Source organism: Mauremys reevesii, linkage group 8 (genome assembly GCF_016161935.1).
Source record: "Mauremys reevesii isolate NIE-2019 linkage group 8, ASM1616193v1, whole genome shotgun sequence".
NCBI classification, from domain to species: domain Eukaryota; kingdom Metazoa; phylum Chordata; order Testudines; family Geoemydidae; genus Mauremys; species Mauremys reevesii.
This window is the reverse complement of record NC_052630.1, coordinates 7969726-7989220: the sequence shown is the minus strand read 5'-3', so window position 1 is coordinate 7989220 and position 19495 is coordinate 7969726. Positions and strand designations below refer to the sequence as shown.

Genomic DNA, 19495 nt, shown 5'->3' with positions numbered 1-19495 from the left:
GTTATTCTGAATCTGATTACAGACTCTGGGAAACTAAAAACTAAATAGCAAAAACTGAAAGAGAGAGAATGCAGAGATTTGACCTGGGAACTGCTGCTCTTCAGATTCTACAGTGGGCCTTTAGCAGCAGAAATCAACATTAAACATTGGCCGGTTGTACAAATACATTTTACTGTACTATTGTTTATTTTTTTAAAAAGTATTTGGCTTCTCTTAGGCCATCTGTGAAACAGCATTAATAAATAGTTCCTTACTTCTTAGGGATGTTGTGAGGATAATTTCATTAATTCCTGGGAGGTGAGCCGATATTATAGCGATGAGCTTATAAGCAAAGACATTCCCCAAAACCTCAATTTTAATAATGTTTTGCCTCTAAAACATAAATGTAAATATGAGCATGCATAACATGGCGTAGTTTAATCCAACGTGGCATTTCACATGCCACTAATGCTAAGGAACTTAAAAGAAAAGAATGGTGAGAAGAGCAGAGAACTTCCCATATGTTTTCATTAATGGGTCATGCAAACATTTTATAGATTTCAGGACTGGGAAACTTATCATATAAAGCAATAGCAGGCCTAATTTTCATGTTGTTATATTTAGCAACTTAGGGCATTTAGTAACATCCAACTCCAGTTGTAAGGTGTTTGCAAAAACACTTAAGAATATTCTGATCTATCATATTGTTTTAATTTAGTTCATAGAATTTAAAGTGAATTCATCAATGAAGAATGAACTGCATTTTATTTTTAAGTCAGTTACTGATATGTTACATGAGCAGACTGCCAATACTTAAGTAAAGATAATATTTAAATAAATATAGGCCTGATCCTGTTAAATGCTGTGTGCCTTCAATTCCCGTTGATCTGAAAGGAAACTATGGGAAACTAAAGGTTTGCTCAGCACCTTGCTGGATCATGTCTTATGACTCCAATTTAGGAAAGCATGGATATTTAGGAAAACATTTATACACATTCTCAACTTTAAGCACATGCCTGAAGTCAATTTGTCTTAAGCACATGCTGAAAGTTAAACATGTATTTAAGTGCTTTCCTGAATCAGGGCTTAAAAGAATAATCATACTATTGTGGTGCCAAAGATCTACTATCTGCAGAACTTCCGCAATATATATTATCAAGTTTCTATCGCCCACGTTAAAAGTGAATTTATTAGAGCAAAAGTTCTCAAATACTGTATTGTGGACTATATCTTTATAGACAAATTGTCAGGTAGATCCATACCTACCAATGCATAATCATGTTCTCACTGGCAAACTCCCACATTTCCCACTGGTGAACTAACAACATTACTATAACTACGGCATAGGCTTTCTTGGACAAGTAATATTAGAAAATTATTTAATGTATGTTCAACTTCTCTGGATGCAATTTATTTATTATATACAAAAAATAAGTTATATTTACAAGAACATTAAGGTTGCCTATGCAACTTTAATTCAGTTGCCTTGTGAGCAGGCCTTATGATACAGTATTTATTTACATGGATTACATCATTCTCTTCCACAATAGGTGTAGCAAATTTAATTTAATTCCCCACATAAAATCTCCACCAGTATCTCAAACACCACCATCCTGACACCCATGTCCTTATGGGTAGTGGAGAAAAGCTGGGACGGGCCTGACGGTTAAGATTCTAGCTCTCTGTGACCTGCCCCCACACCGTGAGCAAATGCTTCATGGACCAATGACTGTCAACAGGCCACAATTTGGGAACCACTATGATAGAAGAATATATCCATGATGGGGAAAAGGATAGTATTCCACATTTCAGCCAGCCATATGCAAGAACCCTGTCCGTTAGCAAAGATATGAACACTGAGGGTATGTACTGGACTTTTACTGAAGTAAGGATCAGCAGATTGGGAGATATGAATTTACCCATTGTTATTTCCTTTATTTATTATTATTTCACCATCTATGGTTGACCATGTTAGCAATAGTTTAACTCTCACTATATATTCACTGGGTTTTTCAGTAAGGGAAGAAAACAAGATACTTGCCGCCCTCCATCCCCCCACCCAAAAAATCTGAATTTGGAAATTAAAAGTGCAGTACCTCTTTTAAGCCAGAAATTTGTTTAAATAAATCTGAGTTACTTTATGATGAAATACAATATGGAGTAGTGATGCCCAAACGCTTCCTGTCATGCTTTCCCCTTACCAGTAATGGATTCTATCCGCACCCCACATCTCCATTACTGCACAGTTGGGCTCAGCAGAGGAGCTTGGACTGAAGGCAGAGCTGGGGGCAGAACTGGGGATGAGGAAGGAGCTGGAGCTAGAGGCTGAGCTAGCCTGTGGGCGAAGAGGTAATGAGGCCAGAGCCGGGCTGGGGATCGAGCGGAGCTGTGGCTGGAGCTGGGTAGGGAGCTGGGAAGGGGGCGGAGTAGAACTGCAGCTGGGGACAGAGCCGGATTGGGTGGTGCTCCCTCCTGGCCCACAGTGAGGGCTGGCCCAGGCCCCACCATGCGCTCCCCAACCCAAACGTTCGTCCACACTGCACCCTGCAGGCATACCCCACAGTTTGGAGACCACTGATACAGAGAGACTGTTTAACAGGCAACCAGAAGTTTTTAGAAAAGTCAGCATCATAGATAAATTTTCACTGTATCTATGAAAAGAATTAAGATAACAGATCAGCATGTTAAAAAATGCTGTTTGAGCTATGAAAAGAGACATCTCTAAGACTATCCAAAAGCTTCTTGTTAAAACTGCTTCAAGACACATATTTTCTTATGCTTCATCAGCCACATCTGCAGTTAGCAAGAGTGACATCCAATGGCCTAATAACAGTCCCTGGAGACTTGTTTTTGCACAAGTGCATAACCCTGCGTCTTATTCAAAAGTTGAATCGCAACTGAATAATCAATCCATCCCTCTCCAGAGAAGCTCTGTGAATCAGCAGAGTGAAATTCAGAGACAATCAAAGACAAGAGAAAGACAGACGTATTTATCATGCACATATGATGTAGGAAGGAGACAAAAAAAATATTGTCACTGCTGCCTTAGTGACTGCAAAAGAAGAGAACAGTAATTAATCATCAGGGGTGGACACTGAAAAGAAAAATCGATTGGATTTGGAGGAACTTCAGTTTTCTAATAGAGCAATTCCTTTGCAAAGGTAACTGGCATAGTTTCTTTTAATTAGAATGGCAACCAGCCAATTTATGTATCATTTCAGGCAATCCCAAGAAATACAAAACAAATCTGCATTTTGTTTTTTTTAAAGTAATTTGAATACTATAGTAAATCAATAGCATGGACAGTCTGATGAACTATGATGAAAGAGCTTTCCTCTGAAATATAATCTTTAAAACCTACAAGAACTGTCATCTAACTTTATTTACTCTACATTTTACTTTTCCATCTTTTGTTTAGTTAAATCTAAATTGCCATGTTTTTCTCCGCCTCAACATTTATTGAAGTTTGGAGAACATGGCCCCCAAAACCAAACACACAGGGAGTGGCTATCTAATGCGCCATCAGTGCTGAGGGAGGGAAATGTCCCAAGCCTTTACAGCTATGTCAGCATAAGGCCCCAAAATCCCAACACCTCCCCACCACAATGTAACAGGACATTAGGAGATGGGATTGGGACTAAGCCTTGCTCTCCTGGAGTTTCTGCACTAGGTTAGAGGAGGGCAGGTATCACAGCCATCCCCACATAGCCACTGGTGGTTAATCCTGAACTTGAACCAACCAGGCCCACCTGCTGACCTCAAAGTTTACCCCTTTTCCAGAACATTTATGAATAAGTTGAACAGCATAGATCTCAATACAGATCCTTGGGGGACCCACTATTTACCGCTCTCCATTGTTTCCTACCCTTTGATTAAAAGATAGGAAACAATTACTGGTTCATAAGAGGACCTTCCCTTTTAACCTATGACTGCTTACTTTGCTTAAGAGCCTTTGGTGAGGGAACTCGTCAAAAGTTTTCTGAAAGTCCAAATATACTATATCAACTGGATCACCCTTGTCCATATTGGTTGACTCCCTCAAAGAATTGTGATAGATTGGTGAGGCATGATCTCCCTGTACAAAAGCTGTGTTGATTCTTCTTCAACATGGCATGTTTATTGTGTGTCTGATAATTCTGTGCTTTACAGTGGTTTCAACCAGTTTACCTGGCTCACCAGTTTAGTTAGGCTCACCAGCCTGCAATTGCCAGGATTGTCACTGGAGCCTTTTTTAAAAATATGCATTACATTAGCTACCCTCCACAGATCTGGTACAGAGGCTGATTTAAGCAAGAAGGTTACATACAACAGTTAGTAGTTCTACAATTTCATATTTGAGTACCCTCAGAAGTCTTGGGTGACTTGTTAGCCGAGCTCCTTAAATTTGCTGACTGTAGCACCCTTCTGAATTGATGGGCAATTGGGAAGGAGATTAATCAATCAAACAAGCTAAAATAATTAACAAAGAAATGACCAGGGTTCACTTTAACAAGCACACTAATCAAATTGAAAAGTCACTATAATTTTCTGGAGAAAGTCTAGCTCTCATGGTTACTGATCTAACTTCCTCATTCTGTTCATTGGACTGGCTCACTTTAGTTTGTGAATCCAATTGGACAGGAGGTTTGCTGCTTTTAATTATATAGGAATTGTGAAACAACCCAGGAATTTGTTTTGGAGAAGGGTGCAGTATAAATGTACTGTATGGCTATTAATTATTATGATGTTATTGTGCCTATGAACCTGCACATCTGCTACTATCTTCAGTTCCTCCACTATTCTGCCAGAAACAGCTCCCTGTTGGGAAGCTTCTCTACTTCACACATGACCAGGGAAACTACATGCACAGAGTAGGAAAGGTATTGCACACGCATCAAACTCAGACAAAATGATCACATTTATGGCGGTACTCAAACTACCACACCTCTGGAGTTTGGCATCAGAAAGGACAGCTAAACTTCTATGTACTAGCATGAGTCCATCCCTCGTGGATATCAAGTGGATGAGTTTTTTATTGTTTTAAAACATACCACCAAGTGGACAGTAGGTACCATTGCAGGATATCGAGTCTGTCTATGCATTTGCCCATGGACAGGTCTGAAATTGAATGAATGTGCCTGCCTTTCAGAACGCCTCCACAGGCTTTGAGTTTGTAGGTAAGGACTCTGTGTTCAGGGACCCAATATCTGACTGTCTATGGGCCGCAGAACTTCAGGAAGCTAAGATTTTGTAGGCAGAGCCAAGTGCTCAGCATATGTCCATGGTGGGATCTGAGTGTCTCAACAGGCTTTGGAAATTACAAGGACTGAGTTGGTAATTAGGGCAAGAATGATTTGTCTGTTTCAAAGTGGTTCTACTTAATTAACTTGCAGCCTTGTTCTATAATAAACTGTTCCTTGTTAAAGAAATCCTTCATCTGCATAATAAAAGAATCTATCAATTAAAATTGAGTCTCTGCCTCTCCATCAAGCAATATCAAAACTCACTTGAAACTTGGACATTTGTGGTGTATTTAGCCCGTGATTTAAAGAAAGAAAATGAACATGTTTAGGAAAACTTTAGTAGAATTATTTCCTTTCAATTGATCACATGCACCATAAGAATGGACATGATGATTTAACTGTACACATGCTATAAAAACGTTTCTTTTTTATGGGGCTGATCTTCAAATGAGCTTTAACTAGAACCCACTTTTGCACGTGCAAAATTAAATTCTTGCATTTTATAGACATGGTCTCAACTTTAATAAAAACATCATTCCTTTATTTCACATGTAAAGAACATTTGAACAAAATATCACAATAAATCAAAGTCAGAAAAATAATATTCTACGCATGATATAAATGGGCACACTTAAGTTTTACTGTGTAAAAGTTTTTACCATTCTCAAGCAATATTTCCCATCTATATAATGAGGACTTCTACTAGAAATAGTAGAATCTTTCAAAGCAATAAGTTTTAAAGATGCCTGCTACATTGCAATGTAGAGGGCATAATTAGAAGACAAATTATTATATCCATTTACATATTAAGAATATAATCAGCAGAAAATACAGGGTATATTCCTGCTGGAGAGCTTAACAACTTACCTGCAACACACAAACTAGCACATGAAAATGTTTCTGCCTCTTTCTAAAAGAATTATCCAGATTCTGGTCAAAACATCATAACTCCGGCAGTACTAATGTGCTGTTTGAACTCTGAAGACAATTACTTGTCTAAAGCATAAGTAGTTTGTTTATTAATATACTGGAAAAATAGAGTTGTGTGAGAAAGGCACGAGTGGGTGGATATATCATACCCTTAGACTATTACTGTCGCCTTGCCAAACACAGAAAATTCTGCCAAAATCAGTGATTTAAGCTGTCAGAAACTGGTATTTACTTTCCCCCTTCTACTTGGATAGTGTTTTGTTTAAACTCAGAAGAAAATCTGAGATAGTCTTGAATCAGAACACATATTTGCCATTTTTTTCACATCTGTTCTCTCCCAGCACATTCCATTTATTAAAAAACATGTCTGCAGAACCTTTATATACAAAGAAGAATACCCCAGTGTCCCCAGTGTTTAGAAGGTTGATTTTTTGAACAGCTGGAATAAAGGCCCCATTTCCCTTGTTATAAGATAAAAGAAAAAAAAAGAAAGAAGTACGGATACAAATGTTAGAAACACGCTGCTCTCAAGTTCACCTTACAGTATCTGGTAATGTAAAATTCACTACAACCAATGCCAAGGTGGAGCAAATGTGACATCATCCTTTTATACCCTATGGAAGCAGGATATCATTCCCTCAACCAGACACTGGCTCCTCCTATGACCTCTAGTTGCATTCTGGAGAAAGCCCAGCCATGCACTTAACATCCTTCCTTGTGGTGTGCTCAGTGGATAGCCAGCTGAACCCAATTCTATAGCTGCTCCATCATTTCAAAAGGGAAATGAAGTCTCCAGATGCAAGACTGAACTGGAACAATGATACCCAGAAAGCCAGAGAAGAGAGGTCAGCTAGTATTTTCCTTTAAAGAAAACAATGGCTTAGTATTCAAACATTTGTTGAAACACTGACAAGACCAGAGCATAAATAACAGCTGCCTTCAAGTAGTTTTCACTGATGAATATCATCCTACCAGCAGTAGAGGTTGCATATTTTCAGTTGCAATGGGAAAAGCCAGACTGAATGGAAAAAAATTAGAAGTCTTAACATTAGATCCAGTTAAAAAAAAAAAAAAGAATTTCATGAACATTTTCTTGACACTATTCCTCCTTTTTTCAAAATGTCAAAACACTGAAAATGTTCGACCAACTGGTGAAAAAATGGGGTGAGCATTGGGAGGGAATTTTGCAAAACTTTTCATCAAAATTTTCCGTGATTTTTCTTTTACATTTTCATTGAAAGTTTGAAATGTGAAGAATTTCAATCATCTGTACTTAAAATAGTCATCCCTTCCCCAAGCAGAGGTCTGCATTAATTCAAATAAACTCAGAATCCTAAGCCCAGCAGGATCAGATTCTCTCTCTTCATCACCCTCTTCAGTAAGCATGCTTCTTAACTCTTAATTACAGTCTGCTTACCTTTCTATTATTAAAAATAATCATTTGTATTGTGGTAGCGCCTTGTCCCCCTGTGTGCAAGGTGCTGTATAAACACAGAACTGCAGTGTACTTGCGTATAGTCACAGGTTGAACTATAATGTTGCAACATAATTGCCATTTTGGCTTTGTAATTGCTCTATTATGCCTATCAGCCTGCTACAATAGGGTTATTTTCAGTCAGCTCTATGAGAGAAAGGCTTACACTAGGTCTCTACATTTTACTGAGGGGTTTTGAGATACTGCTGTCAAGGGTCTTCCTCTAGCAGGTACAGCATGCCAATATTTGAGCTGAGCTATCAAAACTGAAATATGATTTGTGCTTTTTTGTGTATCAAACTCCTACTCCTGAGCAATATTTACCATCTAAAAACAAAAATACTGCCATAAGGTGTGAATAAAATTAAGTCTCTTTTGTTTAAAAGGAAATGGCCAGACAGAGATATTTTTCAATGTTACAATAATGGCATAAGCATGTATTAATATAACAAATTCCATCGTGTGATTCCGGGAGGAGGGGCCCTAGGCACATGCCAATTGCCTTAGTCCAGCTCTGTCCAGGGGTGTATCTGAATCCCACTGAAAGTGAGCCAGCTCAAGGAGCTCACCAGAGGACATCTGCACAATCTACTTTGATTGGCATCTGATTTTGATGTCTCAAGTGGGTGAAGCTTAGGAGTCTGCTACTGTTTTTTGTTTTCAATTCGAGCCCTGTGTAACTTACATCACCATACACTCCGAATATGGCCTGAAGGAGAAGAGATCCTATTTGCCTTTTTTATAATTCTACAGCCTGGTCTCTGTTAATATGTAGCATTCTAACTGGTTTATGTGCTTCATTTCTGCCACCGAAAAGGCAGGAATTTACAAATGTATCACAATTTTATATGTCTTTAGAAGCAGGGCCACATAATTACAGGGACATTGAGGACCCTTGGAAAAAAAGCCTTCTGCTGATGGCAATCACACCCCTAGTACTGTATGTAATAACAGAACTGCAACAAACTAACACTAGGTTGCACTTAAATTATTAGTAATACATTAATTTACTATACTGTACAATAGAGTTGGGCCCAAATGTGGCTGTTTTTTGCTTTGCCACCCAAACAATCCAGTCAATAGCAGTATTAATATTAGCTGTGAATATATCCACTTCCAAGATTTGTGTCCATTGCTCACTCAGCTAAAAAGGTACTTGGCAAAAGCAGTTACCATACATGTAGGTAGAAAATTCTTTTCTATACAAGACTGCTTATGTCACACAGTGCAGACTTCTTGGCAGCTTTGAGACTCCTTTTAATACAGCTCTTTCCACAACATATTGTGTCAAATTCTACCCTCAAACATGGATACACAATTCAATGGGAGTTCCATATCTGTGTCTGAGGACACAACATCTTATTCCTGTGGGGTGAAATTAACCAACCCCAATGGCACCCCATCCCCCATGAAGAGAGTGCCAGCACAAAGCCCAGACACCACTGCAGCCTTCCAAGGTGGCCTGTGCAGAGCCAGTGTAGACAATGTTTCCCCCACGTTTGAAAGGTGTACAGGAACCACCGCATTGCTGCTCCACCTGTGATGCCCCGGGGTTGCTCTTACATAGGGCTTAACTGTGGCTTGTAATAGAATTATAGAATATCGGGTTTGGAAGGGACCTCAGGAGGTATCTAGTCCAACCCCCTGCTCAAAGCGGGATCAATTCCCAACTAAATCATCCCAGCCAGGGCTTTGTCAAGCCTGACCTTAAAAACCTCTAAGGAAGGAGATTCCACCACCTCCCTAGGTAACCCGTTTCAGTGCTTCACCACTCTCTGAGTGAAAAAGTTTTTCCTAATATCCAACCTAATATCCAGCTTCACCATGTGTGAATTACCACTCCTATCTGTACATTAAAAGGGGAAAAGATTTGCCACACTGGCAAGTGTTTAAGGCTGCTGCAATGTTTGTCTAATCTAGCCCAACCTTCCCCTACCCTTCCACATATAAAGAGCAGAAAAGGTATTTCCACTCTCAAGGACAAACAGCCAGAGGTAGCAGATCATAGAGGCTGCTTACTAGATACATGCTTTTAGCTATGCTTTAAACACCAGTTGTCATTAACATCTCAGCCTTGCCTTTATTCTGGATATCTGTGTTCTCAGTGGGAAGTGGCTTCTTGACAGCTGCTCTGCGATATACCACATGTGTCCTGCCTCCGTCTTCCTCCTGACTGCCCTTCTCCTGAGGCTCAATGAAGAATTCGTCCTTGTCTGTACGAATCATGCCAGCCTAGGAATGACAGGACAGAGATGGAACATTTTAAGTTACTATGCATACGGCAGATATTGTGAGTAAACAGTTACAATATGCTTAAGCACACTTTAGCACTCTCCAGACAGCAGTTAGAGTGCAGGGAGCAAACTAGATGAATTCTTTATTAGAGCAAAATGTACCATTAATGCCTCAACTTGACAAGGAAGGACAAAGGTAAAACACCAGACCAAAGGGACTTCTACTAGAATCTAATTAGCAAGGGTTGGGACTAAAATATGTATGTGGAAATGGGCTCTCAATTAGAAATCAACTACAAAGAAACAGGTAATATGACCATAGTGATTTGTCAGCCACAAATTGCTCCAATGTTGTACGAATACCCATGCCTGCTAAATACAGGATCAATTCAGCATCATGAGCCATCCCAGATGTACAATTCTATGGTGTATGATCAGATCTTTCTATTCAGAGACAAGATGGTGAAGCGCTAAGCCTGGTTAGCTGGCAAATAAGCTTTGTAAATTTTTCTCCTGCATTAATGCATCATGTAAAGATGACACAAAGGACTGAACTGGCACAAACTCTCTTAGCCAGTTAGCAAAAAATGATTAAAATATAATTTTCTATAAGAAGTTTCTAAGGGATAAAAGCTTAAAAATCCAAACCAGGACAAATATACTGGTATGAAAAACTGAAAACCTTACTTGTTCATTGAAGCACAAAAGAAAAGTCTGACACAACCATTCTCAGCATGTCCACTGTTGACTATAGCAGCGTGAAAGTCATTAAGATAGTTTGTTCACTATGGTAGTAAAAAACAATCTTTCCAACATTTTTATTTGGATGGAAAAATATCTAGCCTTTCACCACAAATGTTTGTATAATGTTATAGTACTGCTCTGCTGAGGAAGGTTAAGATAGTCGACAATTGGCTTGCATTGATTTTCCTGACAAGATGTGTACATATCAGTTTGCTCATCTACATTTGAGAACTTCAACTAAAGAACTCTAGTTCTGTAAACAGAAAGCCTTGATTATGATGACATGAAACACAGCAAAAGAAATTCTTAACAGTACTGAACAGGGGAACATCACCAAATGTAGCCTTCTGGAAGCTGGCTACTTCACCTATTAATAACTCCCTTTTCTTTATTCTGCTAATCAGTGACACTAGGGCAGGGATGGCCAACCTGAGCCTGAGAAGGAGCCAAAATTTACTAACGTACATTGCCAAAGAGCCACAGTAATACATCAGCAGGCCCTCATTAGCTCCCCCACCCTGCTCCCAGAGTCTCCCACCCACCAGCAGCCCCACCAATCAGCGCCTCCCCCTCCCTCCCTGCACCTCCCAATCAGCTGTTTCGTGGCGTGCAGGAGGCTCGGGAGGGGGGAGAAGTGGGGGAGCAAGGGCACTGCAGGCTGAGGAGAAGGGGCGGGAAGGGGTGGAGTGGGGGCTGGGCCTGTGGCAGAGCAGTGAGCACCCCCCAGCACACTGGAAAGTTGGCGCCTATAGCTCCAGCCCCAGAGTCGGGGCTTATACAAGGAGCCGCATATTAATTTCTGAAGAGCCGCATGTGGCCACCCCTGCACTAGAGAGTCAACCACCATTAAGCAGTACCCCCATCCGATCACTAGACTTACAGCATGTGCAAATGAGTGTGTCTGCGCATTTATATCAGACTCATTATCATGGTATCCAAGCACCTTGGATTCCAAATTATTTGTAGGCCATAGCATTCCCAAGAGACCCAAAAAGGGACCCAATTTCTGGCCCCTTTGAAGTCAATGTCCAAATTACTGTTGATGTAACACTTGGGGTATGGTAACACTCCACCATATCCCAAATGGTAAAATGATAATACATTGCAAGTGCACAGAAATACTTTTGCTACAAAACAGTAAACTACTTTTGCTGCTACTATAAATACAGCATGCTCTTTGAGTCCCTTCTCGAAAAAATGTCAGGTTCATTTGTCATGTCTTAACTTACATTAGGCAAGACTTCCAGTCCTAGATTTGATTTATTTTTATATATATAGTATATATAAAAACAGATTAAAGGGGACGGATTAAAGAAACAAAATTATATTCAAGCAGTTCAGGTTGCTACTCAGTTGCCTATCCAGCGAGCAAACTGAATTTGAAATCCTGTCCTGATTCCTTTTATCTAATTTAGATTCTACATCAGACACAAGGAAGGTGAAACAGGCTCAGCCGCCAAGCAAGCTAAGACAACCAAGAAAACAAATGCTAAACTGGGTAAAAAGCAATTGATCTTGTTCCTGTAAACAGGAATGTGTACAAAGAAACTTTGGAATTAGTGTTCTGTTGCTTTATATCTTTTTTTAAAAGTATACATATGCCAAGAGCTAAATTTTCAAAACTTTGCATGAAATATGCACAACTACAGATCAAGAAAGGAACAAAAATTCGCATGCTCAGACAGAAGCACAGACTATGATGAACATGTCATATTTAAACCCAGTGCAAATATACACGTGGCTTAACTGCTACATGATATAGGTGTGCAGTTGCCATTTACAATTAACATAAGTGGGCAAATATAAAAAGTATGCATTTCTAGATGAATTAAAGTCACCAATAATAAAGCAATTAACGGTGGATCTTAATAATTCATGGAAGGTTTAATAGGCAAAGCCACCTCATGATGCTAGGAAAAATGCTGCTGTGGTACTGAAGTTTGTTTTTGTCTAAATTTGCTGTGGAAAATTTCAATTTTAGGGCAGAAATCTGGTAAATATTTCAGTTTGGAAAAGCTGCCATAGTGCCTTATGCTCCCATTCTCCACTACAGGCACCCTGGTCAGACTACATTTCACCTGATGCATCTTGGTCTCCCCTCTTGTAGAGGGAAGCAGTGCATGATGAGAGTCCTGCCTATGGAAGAGATTGGAGAAATGAGACACCATTTCCAAACTAAAATATTTTGGGGTTTGGGCCTTCTGTTTGTCAAGAAGAAAATGAATTTTTTTCCATGGAAAGCATTCACACATTCAAAACCCTGCATGTATTTGTGTGCCTTCACTTGTATACTGGTTTACCAAAATTGTGCATACAATTATCATAACTGCATGTACAGGGCCAGATTCACCAGTACGCTGCAGCTGCTTTGTGTCCAGAGATGTAAACTCAGGTTAGTGATCTCCGGCATTTGCACTGCTCTGGTGAGCTAAGCCAGGTTTATGGCTGCTTTGCATTGCTGGACATCATAGCGTACCAGTGAATGTGTGCAACAAATGTGTTTGTATCCATCTATCTGTTTGCGTGTGTAACTGCAGTAAACTGCACACACGGATACGGTAAAGTACAGCAAATGAGCTGCCACTCATAGGGAAATAATCAACATGAATAGTAGCTATTATTTGTATTTATTTATATACTAGATACTTTCCAAACAGAAAAGAAGCCATAATCCAAGTCCAGAGGAGTTCACAATCTAAGCAATAATGAAGGTCACATGTAGAGTTGAGCCCAATACTGGACCCAAACCTATTCTGGGAAGTTCCACACTTTACAATCCATGCCCCTCTATGTAACAAGCTGAACTGAAATGTCAAATCTGCAGCCACCATACTCCAAACACGGGGAAAGTATGGAATCAGATCCTGTTCCAGATCTGAGCTTTCCCACTCAGGCTATCACTAGCTATACATGCAGACCTCTGAGGAAAGATGCTAACACAGGCCTAGATGAACGGTGTGGTTTAAGTGTCTAGAGCAGAGGACTGGGTATCAGGAAGTTCTAAGGACTCCTGCCTGCCTGGTACCTCTGAGTGAGTCATTTAATCTCTGTACATCATTTGCCCATCTGTAAAATAGGGATAATACTTACCTATCTCATAGGGGAGTTATGAGGGCTGATTAGATAACGTTTGTCAAATGCTTTGAAATTGAAAAGCTCACCGTAATTGCTAAGTATTTTTATTATTGTTTCTATCCAGGAAATCAGAAAATAAATAGTTCTTGCTATGGTACATCTGTGGATACAAGCTCAACATCATGAGGTTTTATGACCCAGCAAATAGTGTAATATGTGCAACTCAAAAGAACTCCAAGTCAAAGGCAGAAGAGGTGTTCGCATGAGCATGAACATGCCATTTACATGACAAGTTCTTTTCTTCACTGTTGCCACATCCCACACTAGTGACAACACTGTTTGTGCCAAGAAAATAAATGTTTGAAGAGCTCAAAGTTTAACAATCACCACTATCATTATAATGTTCCTGGAGAGTATTTCTAGATGGCAAAAACTGAAAGATCAAATTCTCTGGACCAAATTCTGCTTTCAGTTCCACAAAGGTTAGTCCAGAGGAAATTCAACAGGTCACTGAAGATCATCTGGATTTACCCCACTGGAAAGTAAAGCAGAATTGGGCCCATTCACTGGTAAGTTAACAATTTTTGGAGCAGAGGATGGGTGATTGCTTCAAGAGAACTAGAAGTTCAAAAGTAGCTGCAAAGCACAGTGTCTTTTGTATTCTGTTCTAGCTTTTTATTTTTAGTCAATGCCCAGGACTGTTGCATATTCATTAGTCACCTATAAACAATGCCTCCGGTTTACTATGATTCTCGAGCCACAATAAATGCTGTGTAAATCAGGACCAGACATGGAATTCAGCACCAGCCATAGAAATGACTTGAAACTCTGGAAGAACTGCTGAACTGACTCTTCCCTCTTCCCCGTTCCCCTTTTGTTTTGGGGTGCTTATACTGGGGGAAGGATATTGCTAAATCAGCCCTGCCAGGAGTGCCTTATCCCCTAGCTTGTACAAAATACTAACGAAGAGAAAAAGTATTTGCCTTTGGGATGCACCTGTCTAATAGCCCATAGTCTCCAACTATTTCCCACGAGAGGATAGCCCCAGGCCCTCCTTCCAAAGGCTTTATATCCTGACCATAAATTACTCAAGTCAAACACCTCTTAGAGCTCATTAACAAGCATCAAGAAGTGGAGCAGAAGATGATATAAGGAAGATGCAGTTAAGAGAACAAACCCTCCTCAGGTTAGTAAGAAAGATATTTGGGAGTCTAAGCCACATAGGGGGCACTTCAGAAAGAAAGCATGAAGAATGCTACCCCACCCCATTGAGGAAAAGGAGACACTGGTGGGTCACCGATGAGCCTATTAAGCCATGTGGAAGTTGGAAGGTACGGAGGCCCCCCAAGCCTGGTAAAAGGGGCATGTGCAGTGCACCTCCTAACACTGGCCAGTGGGATCTGACATGATGTTTTAAGGACTGAAGGAGCTCAGTGTTCACCATTCTACTAACATCACGCGCTCTCTTCTCCACTGTGCTCCCTCTCCTTTGTCCACTGTCCCTGCCAAGCTCCATGTTCTCTCCCTGCCCCTGTGACAGGATCGGTCACAGTATACTCCCTCCCCCACACAACGGGGAGACCAGGAGTCACAACTTCCCTCTTAGGCAGCTCCAGGGACAGCACAACAGTGCATTGACCCTTACTATAGGCTAGATCACAAACTGATGAGCTATCCCAAAGTTAGGGCCTGATCAACAAAAAGTTTATCATGGACAAAGAATCACATTTGACATAGCCCAGCAAACTAAGTGTGATCTCCCGCCTGCATATTTTCTCCCTCATATTTTTGTTATAAAAGCTGCAGAAAAAGTTAAAAGGCTGTTTGGAGTCTGGGGAATACCTTTTGGATTATCCTAAACCAGATTTCTTGTCTAATTTAATTCAGATGTGGTTGAAAAATCCCAGCCTAGCATTTTGAGGATGATATGCCTTTGTTGGATTGTAGAGGGGAGAAGATGGGGCAAGTTTGGGATGAAAACAGAAACTGAGTTGCCACTTTAAAGGGATGACAACACACAAAACCCTCCCATCACATCTCTGAATATTTTTCCCTACTAGAGTTGTAGCTAATATCTGAGATTGCGAAAAATATAAGGAAGTGAGTAAAAAAAAATGTTCTGTTTTTCCATTTACTCACTTAGAGGGAACATTCCAAAAGGCATAACTGGCAGTCAGGTGTCTAACCCCGACTGATAGTCAATGTAATTTCACCATAGAAGAGCTTTGTGAATTACTAATGAGGGAATTAATAATTGCCTTAGAACAACAAAAGTAGCTAAGCAAGTAAGTAAACAGACCTAGTTTCCCACTACATGGTGGGAAAGAAAAAAGAAAGGCGGCAGCAGGGTTCAATGGACTTAGCATGGAACTGGGAACCAGGAAATGAGCTTCTGACTGTGACCTCTCAGCCACATTTAGTACAGCTGCTACACCCGACAGGCCCATTGTGTCCCAGGTGACATTCACACCAAGAAACATTTCTGTCACCACCCCCTCGCTTTTTCTGTAAGGGAAATTCCATTGGTTCTCTGTGGCCCTTGCACCTCCTGCCTTTCTATCACTTGGGACCTGAGCCAGGGTTTCCAACAGTATTGTAGAGCTCAGTTCAAAATATGCCTCTCTTCTAGTCCCCTCAACTACCACCACCTCCTCTCTTATTTACAGGGCATTACTCCAGGTTTCACAGCTTTAGCTCCTATAGCTAATTAAATGTCTTCTGTAGCTCTGTGCTCAGTGAGCGACTTAATTGTCTTCTCGTTCACATTGACATCACAGCTTCATCTCCTAGGCTGTACTCAAGTAAACTCACTAACTGCTGCTGCTTCTACTCCTTCAAGACTCCAGACTTTGGGCCCGTCCTGTAGCTTCAAGTTTAATTAATGATCACTTTTTCCTCATTAGCATGGGCTTATAGAATTGCTTATTCCACACAAGGATGGATTTACCTCCCAATAGCCAAGGAAAGGAAGAATAGGATTAAATGTGCATTACCTACAAATTAATATTTTAAGAAATAAATCCAAGTCTTTGATTAGTCAATTAATAAAACAGTAGCTTACAAGAAATCAGAACACTTTGGAAGCTCCTAGAGACAATTTTGCTGTGCAAAGATAGCAATCCCCCATCCTTGTGGAATATTTGATTACATTCAAGCAAAAAGGCAACCAACACCATGTGGGTATACATGAGCTGCACACTAACAAATCCAAAAAATGATCTTAAATTTCAGTTACGTGTGCCAATCTGATAACTAACCGGTGATAAATACTTAAAATGACTACACTGTATTACGGTCTGATTCGTACTGATCAATTAAATCACAGAAGCAAAGAACCCTACAGGTTTGCATTTCATTGTTTAGTTTCAAAGAGATTTGCTAGGCAATTCAAAATGGGAAAAGGTTGTATTCACACAGGAGCAAGGTGGCTAGGGCAAGGTCTTAGTCAAGCATATGGAAATCAAATGCATTCTGGGCACAGACATCTCTTAAAATATAATAATAAAACTTGGCACTGATCCAGCACTTTTCAGTAGGGAATCTCAAAGAACTTTTAACATTTTATTTGTATTTATAGGTTTTCTATGGAATCTTATCACTATGGAATATGGGGCTCTCTCAACCAATGGATTTATCTCCACAACATAGAAGTGAGGCAGAGAAATATTATCCCATTTTCTCTGAAGGGGAACTGAGGCACAGAGAAAATAAATGACTTGTCCCAGATCTCACAGGAAATGTGTAACAGAATCAGGGACAGAATAAAGATCTCTTAAATTCATGCCTGTGCCTTAACCACCCAACCATCCTTTGGGATAATGGATATGCCTCATTATCCTCATTTTACAAATGGGGAAACATGGAGGCACAGACAGCTGTAATGACTTGTCTCAATTTACACTGTGATTTAGAGTCAGAGCCGGGACTGAAACCTAGCTCTCCTGACTCCCAATCATGTGTGCTACAAGTCATCTCACAGCTGCTACATAAACTATTTTAATCCTTCAATAGTTTAAGTTAGAAAAATGCACAAGGGGGGAAATGGACTAGCTTACATTTTTAATCCTGTTTAGCTTCTGTGTTTGTTTCTTTGAGAGGATGCCTTGAATTACAGGGTCAGAATTGCATAGTATGGTACATTTATTTTTCTTTTAACTGAACAGAAGTACTAAAGAGTTACATAAAATATTTCAAACACGTTGGCACATATTGTACTGTGTTACTACTGCCCTACAGCTACAATGATTTATATAGTCCCGAGGGGGAGTTTTAAACTGAATGCATGAATTTTTCTTATTGTCAACTAGAAATCAACCCTTTTGACGCTTCTTTCATGCCCTTCTACAGTTATGCAACCTGGTTTCCAGTTTCATTGGATGTAAATAAAAAAAACGGAATGATCACATACATGTTCCAGGGCAATACTCTATCTGATTTATTAGTCTGCTTCTCCACATTCAGTACAAGGTAACCCCAAGCAAATGAAAGGGAAATAATTTATACCAACGTAAGGCCTCTCTGCCAATGGCCTTTCACTTCTACCTCCAATAAAGCTTTGTCAGTGCAATCACATTACGTAGTGGCTAAGACATTCACAGATAATAAACAACAATGACAACAGCCAGATCCTCAGCTGGTGTCAACTGAAGTCGATGGAGCTACATGAGTTTACACCAGCTGAAATTCTGGCCCAATATTTTGCATCTATGTTACACCTTCCATCATAGAAATGCAACGCTTTTGGGGGGGGGTGGGGGGGGGGGCTATTGTGAGGTATGTTAAGTATTATCCCAATTTAATATATGGGAAAATAGACACAGAAGTAAAAAGATTTTTCCTAAGTCCCATAGCAACTCATGTCTGCCACTGTGAATAGAACCCAGGAGTCCTGACTACCAGTCCCCTGTTTCTACTACTAGACACCATTACCAAAGTTGCTTTAGATAACTCTTCTCCTAAAAGAAACTGCACTGCTAAGAGAATCTCTGTGTAAATTATAGTTACTGAGATTCCAATGGAGGCTCCACATTAGCTACTGTGTTTTGAGTCAAATCTAGAATAAGCTTTCCCAACTACTATCAAGGGACTCAGAGCACAACTTCTTTTGGTGGCAGTTTTGCCTACCCTCTTTCCAATGCTTCCAGCTTCCAATGGAAGGATCCTTGTCTCTGAAGAGTTAAGCTGTAGATGTTTTATATCCTATAGCTTTTGAAACAAAAGGCAGCAGTTACTTCAGCAAGAAATGATGCCAGAAATGGAACATTTTGGCAACTCTATTAAGGTTTGTGGCCCGCAGGTTCCAAATGGGAAAGAGAAAAAAGTTATTAAATAGCTGTTGAGAATGAAAATGATAAATGTGATAGATCCTATGCACTCAAGGGACTTGAGCTTGATTACTGTTGTTGCAAGCTGGGCATAATAATTGCAGTTCTCTGCAACACAATTTCTCAATCTTGATCTTTCTGAGAAAAAAAGCATGAATATCAAGTCCATAAATTTGCTAACAGCAAGAACCCAAAGGGATTAACTGCATCCAATTTGAACTTATGGCATCACCTGGAATGAAAGTTTCTGCAGTGACTTTAACCAAGACGAAGATGAATTCTACCTAAGCAATAACAAACAAACAAAAACAAATAAATGAACATACCAACTGAAAAAAGAACGCTTTCCAAATGGAAAACTATTCATCTTGAACTCTCAGGAACAAGGTTGTTATCACAGAATATTTCCTTCAGATGTATGTTTGCTTAGGGCATGATCCAGCTCCCACGAGAGTCAATGGGAATTATGGATTCATAGAATTTAAAGCCCGTAGGGACCATTATGATCATCTA

General features: G+C 39.9%; 1 protein-coding gene across 8 annotated transcripts in view; it reads right to left on the bottom strand.

Moving 5' to 3' along the window:
- ADAMTS2 (ADAM metallopeptidase with thrombospondin type 1 motif 2) overlaps window positions 1-19495 on the bottom strand; it is a 352434-nt gene that overhangs the window by 147119 nt on the left and 185820 nt on the right. For all 8 annotated transcript variants that reach the window (XM_039486343.1, XM_039486339.1, XM_039486340.1 and 5 more), the window contains one exon: window positions 9684-9837. In XM_039486343.1, coding sequence (XP_039342277.1) covers window positions 9684-9831 — 148 coding nt within the window. In that variant the 5' untranslated portion in view covers window positions 9832-9837. The remainder of the gene's footprint in view (window positions 1-9683; window positions 9838-19495) is intronic.